Source organism: Hibiscus syriacus, unplaced genomic scaffold (assembly GCF_006381635.1).
Source record: "Hibiscus syriacus cultivar Baekdansim isolate YM2019G1 unplaced genomic scaffold, ASM638163v2 tig00004502_pilon, whole genome shotgun sequence".
Classification (NCBI taxonomy): domain Eukaryota; kingdom Viridiplantae; phylum Streptophyta; class Magnoliopsida; order Malvales; family Malvaceae; genus Hibiscus; species Hibiscus syriacus.
Genome location: NW_024062018.1, coordinates 158517 through 174289, shown reverse-complemented (window position 1 = coordinate 174289; position 15773 = coordinate 158517). Strand labels below are relative to the sequence as shown.

Genomic DNA, 15773 nt, shown 5'->3' with positions numbered 1-15773 from the left:
TTTTTCTTGAGAGGAGATATTTTGAAAATTTAAGAGATTTTCTATGATTGGGTACTCGGTTTTAGTTAGAGACAGTGAGAGTTCTGTTAACATTTGCAAACTGTTCTTCTTTATGTTTGTCTGAAACAAAAATGAATGAATAAACACAGAGGTTGTTTTGTCCTTTTTTGGGGGTCTGGTTTCACATCAGATAAAATGACAGTACCGTGTGGATATGGAAGCTAAGCATAAAGCCCCACTGTGAATTTTTTGTACCTTTGGGTATTTCAAATGATATTTTTTAAGGAATTTGATAAAAGAAGAAAAATATTTTGCAGGGAAACCCAAAGCACAGTGAGAAATAACTGATTATAAAACAGGTGGGGTTATGTTATTACTGTGGTACATTAAGCAAACCAACTGAAATAAAATACATTAGCATTTTGAAAATTTAAATTGCAACGGTAAGTTTACAGGTTAAATGACTATAGTATGTGTTAAGCTTGTATTAGTTCATAGTAATAATGACATGGAATTTTGGAAACAAACAAAAATAAATAACCTAAACCCAAGACAAATCAAATGGAGATGGTAACAATTTAATCAGAATCTAATTTGTGATGAAATTCGGGTCATATCACGAGAATATAATTTAAAATTATATTTTTGAGTTTCAATACGTTTTGTAAAATTTTATCATTTCCATATGTATCTTAATAGATTTGATCTCACATATGAGTACAAAAAATAAATATCGTTTAACTAGTATTTATTCTTAATTTTTATGTCTAGATCCAATATAATAATATATTTCTTTAACTTATTAATAACACACGTTATCTATATATAATTAATTGAACTCAAAACTTTTTGAAAATATAATATTCTTTAACATTGCCACCACTCAATAAATTTATATATATCTTTATAAATTGGATCACATATTACATTATATAGAAATACACTCTCATAAAATAAATATTGTTTTACACTTTTTATTTTGTATAACCCGACCTAACACAATTATGAATTGCCTTGCTTGAGCCCTATAAGTCCCACATTGTTTTATAAATCACAATTAGGAAGCATCGTTTCATCCGAATTTAATGAGTTTTGATGGGATTTAATTTAGTTTTTCATTTTCAAAATTCATGTTTCAATCAAATCAGGTTGAGTTTTTTCTATAAAAAAAAGTCAGATCGTGTTGAGTCAAATTTATATTTATGGTGATTTTTTTATCTAACATAATATTATAATTATCTATTATATATATAGTAATAATTATAATAATACTCGTTTCTATTTTATTTTTTAAATTAGGTCTTCATTTTATCTATTAAAAATGAAATTTATATATATATTTAGGTCTGACGTGAACTTTGACTTAAAACGGGATAAAATTTCGAATTGAATGTGAACTTTCAAAACTAAATCGAATTAAATATAAATAGAGAATTTTAATTTTCAAATCAGATTTGAATGAGCCAATAACTTAACCCGTAATCATCCATAATCACAACACCCAAATAAATACACCTCGCATAAAACAAATACCAATTAAAAATACAAATATCGTATGTCCAATGAACATTTTTAAAATAATAATAATAAAAAAATAAAGAGGTGGCGTGCAACCTCGTTAAGAGGAAGGAACAGGAATTATTCAAATGAAAGGTGTATGCTGTTTGTGTTTCATTGCTTCCTCTTTTGGTGTTGGTGTTTTTCTGGGTACTTATTTTCTCGAACCTTGTTCTTTATTTTCTTTTCCTTTTCTATTTTTATGGGAATCTGAGTCTCTCTTTCGACCATTGGGTTGTTTTTAATTTCTTCGTTTTTTCTTTTTTAATGAAAAAACCCTAAGTAAAAACAAATCTAATACCAATTATAACGTGGTGGGTACACTCAAATAGCTGATTAGTATGGATTATTTTGTTCATTATCTGTTGAGTACTGGGTATATTTATTTCCTATTTTTGGGTAAAATCAAATTTTCAAATTAATCCTTCTTATTATAGTACATAAACTCTACTTATTTACCTAAGCAAGTAGCTAACCACTACTATTTGTTAATTAAGCAAAATTAATATTGTGGCGTACCATGAATTCATGCATCAGAAAATTGTAGTTGGGCTATCTATTCTAATTTTTGGAACCAATTTGCCGTTACTATTCGTTATTGCATGAATTGTTATAGTTTAATTTGTTGACAATGAGTAGATCTAACATTTATGTTGTATTGTTTTTTTTAACTTGTTTCGGTAATTTTTTTAAAAGTTTATTATTTTTCTGAAGGATGAGATCATATTAGGTTAGATTCGAATTTAAGGTAAAAAATTTAATTCAACTTTATCCGAATTGAGAAAATAGTCTAATTATCTCCTAATAATTATATCTAAATTTAGATTTTTTTTAGAAAAATAAAAGAAATAAAAAAACATACTTCATGACAAACATTAATCGAATGACTTTTTTAAGTGATGTTACGCTAAACATCTTAAATAGTAATGAAATAAAGGTTAGATACATAATTTAATATCTAAAATAAATAAAAATATAATTTTAATCCTTGTTTTAAATTTCAAATTGTAGAAAAAATTGTACATGCAACTGGGTACAATAATGTAAAACCAAAGTCAGCTCACACAAAACAAGGAAGACAGTGAGTTGATTTCATTTTTGCGTGAACTGAGTTCAGCTGACTCATATTGTCCTCTCACTCACCCAATAATAGTCTGCGTGTGTAAATGATTAACAAGTAAATAAGGTCCGTGCCGTTAAAGCTGTTTTTATTTATATTATAGAATATAACAATTAGATTTCGAAGAATAAATTGCAGTTTAAAGTAAGCATTATCTCGTTCAGATTGAAAAGCGAAATTCTCAATCGTTTAAAGCTAATTTAAAATTTTCTTTATTTTTTGGGTACATAATAAAAACATTTAAAATTAACCTTTCAAATTAAAGTGAATATAAAAAATAAAGTTAAAATCATTAAAATTTCCTCATTCCTAAGTGTCGTTTCAAATTAACATTTTTGTCCCCATTAATTACATATTTTATCAGTATGATCTTAATTTATTAACTCCTCCAAAATTTCAGTTTTCCTTAAAATTTGTTGTAAACCATTAAATATACAATGAGGATAAAATTTAAAGTACAAAATGATAATGGATATTTAAAATATGTGTAGAGGCAGTAAAGGACAGATTTGGCCTTTAATATTGTAGCCAGAGTGAGTGTCTTCTCTCTACTCCAATTATTCTTTGCAGTTTCTATTCACAATAAATTAACCATGCTTATAAAATACTACTTTAACTTTTACCCTTTTCACCCAATTCAAAATGTAAATATCTTTCATTTGAGTTAGAAATTAGAATTTACAGAATAAATCAGTCCTTATAAAGCTAGTGATTTGGGACATTGTAAAAAAATATAACACAAATTAATATATTATATTATTATACAATTATTTATATTTAATTTATTAATCAAATAATTTAAATATTATAAAAATGTATTATATAAGTCATTTTTATATAATTTATTTTATTCGTAATATTAAAATTTAAACTAGTTTACAAGACTTATCATCTTATTTGGTTAGAAAATTAATATTTTATATTTGATAGGCATGAATCCAGTTCAATAAGTACGTATTAAAATAGACCTAATGCAATCACATTCTAGTATCTTTTTTATTTAGGAATTTGGCCGATTTAATAAATCATATCATATTTATGTTAAAAAATTTAATTGCATGAGGAGCTCTTAAACTATAATCTAAGTTTCAATTGATCTTAAATGTTTTTAATTGAGATTCTAAAGTATTAATATCAAATCGATCAAATCTTCCGGTAGCCTAGTTATATGCTAAATGAGTGTGTACTTACGTGGAATTTTTGTATGTAATGTGTTAAAATAATAGACAGTTCATTAAAGTTTTAGAAGATTATGTATTTTTTATAACCCCTCCAATATAAATTGTTTATGTGATATGTATTTAGAATTTATTCTTCATGTGTCAACCAAATGTGTAGTATACAATAATGATTGATATTAAATCTCGAGTTTGATCTCAATCCTTCATGAAAAATATTTTTTATTTAAATATTTTAGATATGTTTAATATCAAGATCAAGTTACATTTAATATCTAAGTTGATGACTAGACGGAAGAAAGGACTTGATACATCTCATATCGATACTTTAAGAACTTAATTAAAATCATTTTAAAATTTTGAGAATAATTTGAAATATGAGATATAGTTTGAGGCCACTCGGCGAAATATGACAACAAAAGATAATATTGGTCTCAAAGGCTTTTTCGTTTGTCTCGCAACCGAAATAATTTGAAATTCTTGGCAAATTGTGGTTTGTTATTAGTACTAATTAATGGGGAATGGGGCGGGCAGGTCGGATCACACAAAACAAGGCAATTTGTGAATTTCATTTGGCTGTGAACTGACTCACTGAGTCACGCTGTCCATTTTCACTTTTGACAGTGACCAAATGTCATTTACTTCAGTCACCACACAATTAAATAAAGTATACGCACGCATGAGTATGTTAAAATATTATTTAAATAGATTTTGAATTTAATATTTTATGTACTTAAATATTCTTCATTAGAAGACTTATTAAAATTCAGTGTATAACATGAGTTGATTTGAACTAATTAAAATAAAATCTTGCCGAACCGAAAGGAAAAGAAGTACGTGCCGTTAAAGGAATTTCATTTTTAAATGTTACTCATTAATTCAAAACAATAAATGTGTTCATGATAATGTATTCGACGTTATATCTAGTTAGTTGTTTATATGCTTTCGTATATCAAAACTTAAGGATAGTTGCATGAATGATCCCTGAATTATAGTAAACCTTTTAATGTATCTATAACTCAAAAATATCTTTTTTGATACTTACAGTTTCATTCCATCTATTTCAGTGATATGTCTTTCTACTGTATTAAATAAGTAGTAGTCACAGCTTAATACATAAAATCATATAATGATATCACGCGTTAAAACAAATAATAAATTATTTTGTTTTTAATAAAACGATTGACTTGTGGTACCATAGGCAATATTTCAAGATTTGATAAAGACGAGTAAATAATAATATATTTTTACCTTTTCTATTTTGTTCTTAACTTTTGTTTATTTTAGGGGTATTTTATTTGTTTATGTAAATTTGACTCCTGACTAACAAAAATTCGTTATTTTTTTTAATAATATGTTAATTTATAAACTTTTTTATGAATTGTGAATTGAAATTATAGGGTTAAAGTTAATAGCATCTTTACTTGTTTCCAATTCACTAAAAGCTTTGGAAGGATCCTAAGTTGAAGGTGATACATATTACATACCTTAAAAATTTCACTGTTTTTTTCTAATATATTAATTGATTGGAGATAACTTATATTAAAGTTCACAAGTATCAATGCAATCTTAAAAGTATAAAAACTTAGTATAGAGTGATGATAAGATAATATATGTTCAGAAGTTTTTTTAGTCATTGATAATACACATATCTGGCATACATAACTGTTTGAACTCGGATTCTTTAGGGAAAATAACATTCTCTTTTATCATTTAAGTCACTCAATGAGTTATAGGTATCTTAAACAAAGACTAAAAGTTTTAATTCTAAAATTGAGTTGTGAATATTCCTATAACAAGCCTCTACATAATTTTATTCGAAATACTCGATCAAGAAACCGTATATCAAAAGGGTTTTAAAAAATATTCCTAATCCAAAAGTAATTGGGCCGTAAAAGAAGGTTGCATCATAACAACATTAAATTTTTTCTTTTATCTTTTGGTATTTGAAGCCCAAGATCAAAAAATCAAAAGGCCGAGTCGAACCTAAAAATAAAAGAAGAAAACCACTTCACACTGGGCCAGACATATGAATGTCAAAACCCTAGATTCCGGCTCTTGTTAGATATAAAGTCTTCAGTGTCGCCGCTCTTATTTCGCGCTGCAATCGGATTTCTCTATACAAAACCCTCGTTCTTGTAAACACATTCAATACAAAAAACAGAAATGGCAGAAAGAGGCGGAGGTGAGCGTGGAGCTTTCAGGCGTGGCTTCGGTGGCAGATCCGACCGTGGTCCAAGAGGAAGGCGTCGAGGCCGCAGAGATGAAGAAGAGAAATGGGTGCCCGTTACAAAGCTCGGACGTTTGGTCAAAGCCGGTAAAATCACGTCCCTTGAGCAAATCTACCTCCACTCTCTCCCCATAAAGGAGTACCAAATCATCGACCAGCTCGTTGGCCCTTCATTGAAAGACGAAGTCATGAAGATCACTCCAGTCCAGAAACAAACCCGTGCCGGGCAGCGTACCCGGTTCAAGGCCTTTGTCGTCGTTGGCGATGGAAATGGACACGTCGGGTTGGGAGTGAAATGTAGCAAAGAAGTTGCAACGGCTATAAGAGGGGCGATCATATTGGCGAAATTGTCTGTGATACCGGTGAGGAGAGGTTATTGGGGGAATAAGATCGGGAAACCTCACACTGTGCCGTGCAAAGTTACTGGGAAATGTGGGTCTGTTACTGTTAGGATGGTGCCTGCGCCGAGAGGTGCTGGGATCGTGGCTGCTAGGGTGCCCAAGAAGGTGCTTCAGTTTGCTGGGATTGAAGATGTTTTCACTTCTTCCCGTGGTTCTACTAAGACTCTTGGTAACTTTGTAAAGGTATTGTCTTTTTTTTTTTCATTTTTAGTAATATATTTTTACGAAAAATGTTGGCTATTGTTGTTATATAGTATTGATTTCGATTTTGTTTGTATTTATTTGGAAATGGGCTTTAACGTTTAATTGTATGAGCTAATTTTTCATTTTTTTTTTTTACTTTTCTATGCTAATCACTGATATGAGTGTTTAAAGTATTGGGATTCTTTGCCTGGTCTTTGATGAGCTATCTCAGAGTTGGAATGTGTATGTATGATGCTGGATTAATTCTATATAAATTGTTTACTATTCAACATATAATTGATTGTCTCACTTCATTTGGGATATTCATTATTTATGAGTTGTCTGATGTTTTATGGGTTTCTGTTTTTTTTTTCTTACATCTTTATACTGACCCATCATATTATGTTGAAAAAAAAGTATTGTTATCTTGAACTTATGGTGTGATTGTAATTGAATCTTTGATGGTGTTAACATTGTGACAGAATAAATCAGTGAAACTAGCTAATACCAGCCTTAGCTAAGCTATCAACCTCAACATTGGCTGACCTAGCAACCCATCTAATAATACCATTCAAATCTCTTAACATAGTAACAATGTCTTTCACTAAGTCTATGTAGACATAGGGACAACGATCATAATTCTTGACCCAATCCACTGCTAGTTTACTGTCAGTTTCAACAATTAAACGTTCCTTAAACCGCTGATGAATCGAAGCAAAGAAAGTTAAGCCCTTCTTAATTGCCATAAGCTCTATCAACTGAGGAGGACCTGGACCAGCAGCCTCTTGGAAAGAACCCATCACTGAGCCATCCTCCCTCCAATCTCCATTCACTGCTGCATCCACATTCAGTTTTATAAAGCCCTTTGGAGGAGACCAAGACACATTTTTGATGATTGGAAACCTTGAATGTGAGCAACAATCACCAAGAGATGGATCACTAATGAGAGAGAGTCCTTTACAATAGACACATCCTTGAAGTTAGCTAAGAACCAAGTAGCCAGCCTACATCTTGCCATAAAAAATAGATCAATCTGATCTAACCTTCCCCCATCAAACACAATGTCATTCCTAAATTTCCAAATAGTCCATAGAACCACTCCCGGAATAAAGGACCATATTTTAGAATTAGGCACCATATCTTCCCAAGCTAACATAAAACTTTGAGCATTGACCTGTAAAACCGAACAAACTCCCCAAAATTTCAAAATTTTTTTCCATAGGGTCCACACCACAAAGCAAGTAAAAAATAAATGTGAGGAAGATTCAACCTCCTTTTTACATAAAGGACATGCAACATCTACAATAGCTGAAACTCCTTTTTACATAAAGGACATGCAACATCTACATAGGGTCCATACGCGATATTAGTTGAATACGTACAAATCTCATTGATTTATACACCCTATCCATTATTTGAGTTGAAATGTGTTGAAGTTATTTTATTTTTTGTGCTTGGCTCATGGTTTGGAATCCGATAATGGAGCAGTTAGTTTTCAAATGCGCTGTTAATAAGTGCAAGTTATTTTACTGTGATACTGTTCTTATGATATATTGTTTTGTGACGTGTATTGCCCTACACGTTTTTGTGGTTGTAGATTTTTGTACTCAATTGTTGATGCAGCACTTCTATAATTGATGTCGGTTTCTTCCATACTATTTGAAATCAAATATTTTTTGGTGGAAGTATGTGGTTTTTGGGCTATATGTTTGTAAATTGTAATTATTATATGTTCCAACCTATCTGATTCTTGAAGGTATTTTTATTTAATTATCACAACATTATATGCTTTTGTTCTAAATAGCCTTCGTATTTGTGGAATGATCTGTTTCAAAGATGCCTTGATGAGTTATTTTGGATACCTGATTACTTTTTATTTTTGGAAATCTAAATTGCAGGCTACCTTTGAGTGTCTTTTGAAAACATACGGTTTCTTGACTCCTGATTTTTGGAAAGAGACTCGTTTCACAAGGTCTCCTTTCCAGGAGTATACTGATCTATTGGGAAAGCCGGTGAAGACTCTTGTACTTGAAGATGCAGAGAGGGTGTTGGATGCCTGATGATGTTGAGCTCCGTAGGGTAGCAATGCAAGTTGTTTTTGCCTGTTAAGGCAGGCAATGCCTTTGTTTACTTATTTGGCTGTCATAAGATATTTTGCACTTTTTCAGCAACTTGAAGTTTTGTTTTGAATCAATACGGATTTTATTCTTCAAAGCTTATGGTTGATATTATGAGTTCTTCTCTTCTTAGTGCCCTGCTTGTTCCTTGATGCGTATTTTGGGATTCAATAAATAAAAAAGTAGCATTTGCCGATTTTAGTGCAAGCAAAAATTAAAGAAAAGGATAACATTCCTGTGAGTTTGAGGCATGCAGTAGCTGCCTATCTACATTTCAACTGCTTTTTGTGCTAGTATTCATTGAAAGCATTTTCAGATCCTCAATTAAGTGATTTAACAGAGTGCTCTATCAATGTCCCCTTTCTTTTTGGCACTTGGAGTTTGATCAAAGTTCTATAGTGTTGTAATATTTCCAAGCTAATGTCAAATTTCTTCTAAAAAATAGCTGTGAACTATCTAGAGAAATTTAGCACTCGATAAAGGCGGTTTTGACAATCACAAGAACCAAAAAAAAAAAAATAACAGAACGAATTTGCAGATAAACCTACACGTGGCAATAACCCATTTGCCCCATCATTTCTTTGGATAAGGAAATGGATGAGGGGTAACCAACAAGTCCCTTTGGCCTTTTTCATACCATTTCCTCAAATACAATCCAAATCAAGCATCTCAGTCGCAAACAAAACCCGTTTTCCCTTAATTGCACAGACATGGCTTCAATGAGCATGGCAGGCTCTCTACTTCCAAGCTCAAACTCCACTTTGACTAGACTTCCTTGGAGACGTGCTCGCAGAGGTGCGATCGTGGCCAAGGCAGCCAGCGCAGGTCAAAGCGAGAAGGTCGACTTGGAAATGAAACGAGAGAGCAGCAATGGGAGGAGGGAGTTGATCTTTGCAGCTACAGCAGCTGCCGCTTGCTCATTTGCAAACGTTGCCATGGGTGAAGAGCCAAAACGTGGGACACCTGAAGCAAAGAAAAAGTATGCTCCTGTTTGTGTGACAATGCCCACTGCTAGTATCTGTCGCAAGTGAGAAACCTTATGTTCCTCTATATTCAACGTGCGAGATTCATGTACTTGCTTGTATGAAAACTTGCATCTTTTTATCGGAGAATCCTCCTCTCTCACTTCATCCATAAAATTAAAAAGCAGGTAATTATCCGTAACTTGATCAACTTAAATAGTGAAGAAACTTAAGTTTAAGGGGTGGGGTAGTAATCATAAAATGAATGATTATATATAATAGTGACGTGTTATTCAGGGTAAGCGTGAAAATTCAATTTTATTTAGGTTTGTTGTTTATTTTATTAATTGGACTTATCGTAAAATTTTATTTGTGTCTGCTCATATAAAAAATTCATATTATTAATACAATACATACGTACCCGTCCTGAAAATATTTCTGAATCTGAGATTTATACGCTGTTCATCAATTGATGCTAAAAAATGTGCATTTGAAGAAGCCATTTATTAATGTTTTTCTAACGTAATTTAGATAACCTCTTGTATTAATTGTCGTGGGAGTATTGAAGTTGAAGATTGCAGTAATTCAAATTTGTTTTAACTCATTTGTATTATTTTTGTAATTGTTTACAAATATATTGTTATTTCGTATTTAGTAATTATATCTGTATTTTTTTACGACCATGTTTAATTTCTATTAAATCTTTAAACATAAATAATTTAATACTTAACTAGAAATGAACAATTATCCTATTCTGCTTCTGTAAGATTCAAACTCGAATCTGTTTTAAATGCTATTTTTTTTTCTATTTGTAAGGTTCAAACATGAATAATACCAAATTCTATTTATATTTAAGCTTTATATTCATTGTCAAATGGTTGAAAGTTATCTTTGAATATATACTGTCTTGTACTTAATCTAGATTAATGTGTGTATATATATATAAATTATCTAAATTTAAAATATTAAAAATAATATTTTTATCATATTTGGGACAAGCTCCTAGCTTCATCTCTGTCGGATAATAATCCAATGATATATAAAATAATTGATTAATATCTAGGTTTAATGATAAATGTGTACCCAAAAAAAAGGTTTAATGATAAATAAATATTTATTTATTATGGTTGTCAGAAAACCATTTCCGTGGTTGATGAGTGATTAAAGTCCTACAATTTGATTTTTTATTCAATTTGCCGTTGCAGAAATCAAAATCGACTTTTGGGAGTTGACATTTCGATTTCACTTTCGAGTAGATGAGATATTGAAATCAAAGTCTTTGAGATTTAAGATTTTTTATTTTCTTTTTTGGAATAAAAGATCAAAGTCTGAGACAAAAAATTGAAAGAATATACAGAAATTACTAGAAGTGCAGGAGACCTTCAATGGCTGACTGCTATACACATGAAGGAAGTTTTCAATGATGTTTTAAGATATTCAAATTGACTGGTTCAATTAAGCTGTTTAGTCTTTTTTTCTTCTTCTGTAATTTACGAATACCAATACCTCATCTACATGTTATCACCACCAGTTACCAGAAAGCTATATGTTTCTTTAGATACAAGTAACACTGGACAATCAATACTGATTTCTGTTATCCGGGAAATGACCTAAAAAAGCACAAAGTAGTTGTATCTTTCAACAGACGGCACATAATGGTATCCACAAACTCTTCTTTTCTCAACGAAAAAGACCTGTTGGACAGACTGTGGACATGGACATACTTACAACCACAGACAAAATTGTGGATCACATCACTTTAACATTTCCCCTCTAACCTCTTTAACTAATTCATCACATAGATTCCCAACTCGGCTAATAAAACACATGGACATCAATCTACCTCCAAGGTTCCACTCGAAAAACAAAATGGAATAATGAACGAAATTGGCAGTATCAACCAAACAATAAAGGAGATTGTCGTCTTCTTTTTCGTAGTAACGGTACTTTTTAACTTTTTTTGATTCGTCTACATTTGACTTGTACTCAATTGACTGATTGCAATGAACCATCTCTCATCAACTTCAAGCTTAGACTGTTGAATCTTTCACGTGAATATTGTCTCGATGCTTTCCTCCAATCGGTGCCAGCTTTCATCATCGCAACAAACTCCTCGTAACTTATGCGCCCATCCTGCAACATAAAAGAATAAGCTTTGAACCATATCTACACTCGAAACCAAGTTCGTAAAAGAAAATATTGTAGTGGTGGTTTAAAGCAATGGATCAGGTGCAATACAGAGACAAGCATGATAAGCATCGATAAGATGATGTGTCAGCCCTTGGCATGGATATTTTCATGGCAAAAATGTCGAGAAAAAAGCTTTGACAAGTTCAAATCGAATCCACTATAACCAAGCAAGAAAATATCACCTTGTCGGTGTCAACATCGTGCATAATGGCATCGATAACTTCCTCACTGGTATCAACTTCATCATTTAAGGAATCTTGCAGATCTTCTATCTCTAAGAAACCACTTCTATTTAAATCAAAGAAGGCAAAAGCTTTATGCAAGTGCTCATCATTGGCCATTTTCCTAAGGTGAACTGAAACTGCTACAAACTCCCCATAATTCAGAGTACCATCGCCATCAGCATCAGCCTGTTAACAGCAGGTTGCAGTTATTCCATTGATGAAACTGAAAGTTCTAAATATGAAACACTAATTATAGGAGGTCAAATTCTGTAAACCGAGTTTATGCAAGAAATGGAGAAGCAGAATATGGAATTCATGCAAGATGCATCTCCCAGAAGGAGAAGAATCAAGCAGAACAGTAGGGCATAACGAAGCCTACTTTCAATAACCCTCCAACTCGAAAACCACATAAATCGGTTACATTAGTCATATTTTTAGTTCTTAGATCAGGAGGATTTGGAAACAAAATTTTGGGGGTCAGATAATCTTACAGCTTCCACTAGGATTTGCAAATCTGCATCAGGAATCTGTTGGCCAAGCTTTTGCAACCCGGCCCGAAGCTCCTCAAGGTTTATTTTGCCTCGTTTTCCAGTGTCCATAACATCAAAGGCCTCTTTTATGCCAGCTGCTTCCTCCACCGACAAATGCTCAGCAATCACCTGGCAAATCGAAAAATTTAATGTACCAGTCATTAAAAGTAAAAATTGTAAGTGTACGTAGCCAATATTGAGCAGGTTAATAGGTAGACCCCAAAAATTTGCATCCTTTAACTTAACAGTAGATAAACTACAAGAGTTATGCAAATCATTACCCTTAGAGCTCTCTTCTTCAGCTTGTTCATTACAGAAAATTGCTTGAGCCGAGCTTTCACAGTTTCACCCAATGAAACATTGGGTGCTTTTTTGGCATTTTGTATCCATGGATGTTCTGCTTATGGTAGTTTGCATGAGTTTTCATACATGGAAAATATATATCAACATACATAAAGTATGTAAGATGTACAGAAGGTTACCAAGCACTCCTTGTGCTGTAAGACGTAGCTTTGGATCAGGATTAAGCATTTTCTTTACAAGGTCCTTTGCATTGTCCGAAACCTTAGGCCATGGGTCCCTCTTAAAGTCGATAACAGAGCGAATAATTGCCTGTGCTACCCCCTGCTCAGTCTCTGCATGCAAACACAAATGTTTTTTATATATATTTTTCTGACGGCATGGGAGTAGGTAGAGAAAATGTATGCAAAAAGATACACCAGCAATGTTCTTATATTTATTTTTCTGCTCGTGCTCAGTGTCTCTTTATCTTTTCCAATCTCTGGAAGCACACACTGGCTTCACATTTATCTTGAGATGTAACCTTCATGAAGTCAAATGATAAAAAAGAGAACTTGTAGAAAATTTAAAGACCAACCTGCCCAGAATGGAGGCACACCACAAAGTAAAATATAGAGGATAACTCCAGCACTCCAAACATCGACCTCTGGGCCATAATTTCGTTTAAGAATCTCTGGTGCCATGTAATATGGGCTTCCTACGATCTCATTGAATCGTTCACCTGTTAACAAAGAACATTCTTGAGGCAAACTTGAGCGGCCTGACTCTTGAGCATATTTATAAAAAAGAAGACAAAAAAGCACTCAAAAATCAATTTCCATCAAAGATGGAAGGAGAGAAGACTTGTGAAATTCATCTAATCGATAACTAATGAAGTAGTTGATATGCAATACCAGGTTTAAAGAGGACCGACAACCCAAAATCAATTGCCTTCAATGGCGCAGTTTCCTTCTTATTTGCAAACAGAAAATTCTCAGGTTTGAGATCGCGATGCATGACTCCATGTTTATGGCACATCTGCAACATCATAAATCAAATACAGTCGGTTATTTGTTTTCATCAGAAATAAAAGAACAATCATCCAGATAGAGAAAAGAGATTGAAATTGCATAATGGTATATAGACAGTGAAACGTGTAAGGAAAGAAAGTTTGAAGCACAAAACAAGAGTCTGTATCTTTATTATTTGCAAAACACCGAGATAATCAATCCAAAGGAATGTCTGAAATTGTCCACAGCTGTAGCTTTTATATCAAATGACAAGATTCAATCTACCAAACTAGGTTTACGTGCAAAAGGTAGCATAAAAAGGTGGATTATAAATCAAACCAACAAAAACCAACCCAATAAATAGATGGAAATCGCTGTTTCGTTTTAAAGAGGTTCGCACCAACAAGAAGAGCTCATTTATCACTGAAACTATAGTTAGAAATTACACCGAGATACTAGATCTGAGGCTCCTCTAATACTAAAAGGCTTAAACTAGTTTCCAGCAAACATATGACGAATAACTATATGGGAGTATGAACACCATGTGAGACCATAAACATGAAGTGCATGACAATACCAATTCAACAACAGAAAGATCATTCAGAATTCAACCTGAACAATTTCGACGATTGTCCTCATAACCCCTGCAGCGGCTCGTTCAGTGTAGTGTCCCCTTGCGACAATCCTATCAAACAACTCTCCTCCCTCACACAGTTCCATAACAATGTGAACAGCATCATCGTCCTCATAGGTAGCCTTCAATGTCACGATATTAGGATGCTTAGGCAAATGCTTCATTATCTCTACCTCCCTCCTCACATCCTCGATATCAACCGCAGTCCTCAGTTTCTTCTTGGATATCGATTTACAAGCATATTTCTCACTAGAGTTCACATCGGTACACAGATATGTCACCCCGAATTCACCGCGCCCCAGCTCACGGCCCAGATCGTATTGAGCTGAAATATCTTGACCAGTCGGTTCCTTTAAAACCCTTAGCTTGAAGTTAGTTGCAGATCCATTGTTGACAGCAAATTCATCTCCATAGAAAGGGTTAGCTTTGTTCTTTTTTTGCCCCTTCAACTTATTCTCAACACTCGAACTGGGGGTAACACAGCAATTTCCCATGGATAAAAAAGAAGAAGAAGAAAAGCTCCAAAACAATCAACAGCTCTCAACTTTGTTGAAATTTCTTGGAAAAATCCTGTAGGCGAAACAGATGAAATAAGGAACCATGATCAGAAACTTATGAGGTAAACCATATCCATAGCCAAAGCACAATTCTTAGATCTACAACATCAGGTAGTTTTTAAGGGTAAAAAATGAGTTTTTTCTGCAAAAAATAAAACTAAAAAAGTTGGAAGAGTGGAGCTTTGAAACGTATTTAACATAAGAAACAAACCCAGAAAAACAATATTCTCCACGAAGTGCCAACAACCCTCTCCAACAAGAAAAAAACTCCCAGAAAATTTGTCTAAAAATGGACCACCTTAAACAAAGACAAGCAATTTGTTTTAGGGAAAAATGGGAGGAAAAAAACCCACCTTTTTTCTAACGATACCTTTTTTCTAACAATTATGGGCACTGAGAAAGCAGAAAAACCCAGAAGGGTTTTATAAATTAAACTCCTTTCGGTGTTCAGGAAAATGAACAGAGTTTTCTATATTTTTGGTGAAATGTGAGGAAGGAGATGATATGGAAGAGAGAGATGCAGTGTCAAAGCCCTCTTCTTTCAAACACTTTCTATTTCTTCTTTTTAATTCGATTAATAGAGAAAAAGAAGAAGGAGAAG

The 15773-nt window shown here is 32.8% G+C and overlaps 3 protein-coding genes and 1 long non-coding RNA gene across 5 annotated transcripts in view; 3 read left to right on the top strand and 1 right to left on the bottom strand.

The window, feature by feature from the left end:
- The window catches only part of LOC120194971 (photosystem II 5 kDa protein, chloroplastic-like), a 22612-nt gene extending 12710 nt beyond the window's left edge, over positions 1-9902 (top strand). Inside the window, exon 2 of the mRNA XM_039197125.1 lies at positions 9487-9902. Within this exon, the coding sequence (XP_039053056.1) occupies positions 9497-9817 (321 nt within the window). The 5' untranslated portion in view covers positions 9487-9496 and the 3' untranslated portion in view covers positions 9818-9902. The remainder of the gene's footprint in view (positions 1-9486) is intronic.
- On the top strand, positions 5937-8895 carry LOC120194948 (40S ribosomal protein S2-4-like). Its single transcript, XM_039197107.1, has 2 exons — positions 5937-6669; positions 8568-8895. Exons 1-2 carry the CDS (start codon positions 6022-6024, stop codon positions 8727-8729), a joined length of 810 nt encoding a protein of 269 aa, XP_039053038.1. The 5' UTR covers positions 5937-6021; the 3' UTR covers positions 8730-8895.
- LOC120194982 lies at positions 9308-15773 on the top strand. The gene is made up of 3 exons (XR_005523023.1): positions 9308-9458; positions 9974-9981; positions 15754-15773. It is a non-coding gene; the product is annotated as an uncharacterized LOC120194982 (long non-coding RNA).
- Positions 11704-15683, bottom strand: LOC120194912 (calcium-dependent protein kinase 7-like). 2 transcript variants are annotated; one of them, XM_039197086.1, is made up of 9 exons: positions 15543-15683; positions 14594-15174; positions 13886-14009; positions 13570-13713; positions 13175-13327; positions 12974-13089; positions 12654-12821; positions 12121-12348; positions 11704-11881 (listed from the first exon to the last, which is right to left on the bottom strand). In XM_039197086.1, the coding sequence occupies exons 2-9, from the start codon at positions 15107-15109 to the stop codon at positions 11735-11737; spliced, it is 1596 nt and encodes a 531-aa protein (XP_039053017.1). In that variant the 5' UTR covers positions 15110-15174; positions 15543-15683; the 3' UTR covers positions 11704-11734. The 2 variants fall into 2 exon arrangements, with proteins under 2 accessions (XP_039053017.1, XP_039053022.1); XM_039197091.1 differs by lacking the exons at positions 11704-11881; positions 12121-12348 and adding an exon at positions 12394-12429 and having other exon boundaries at positions 12627-12821.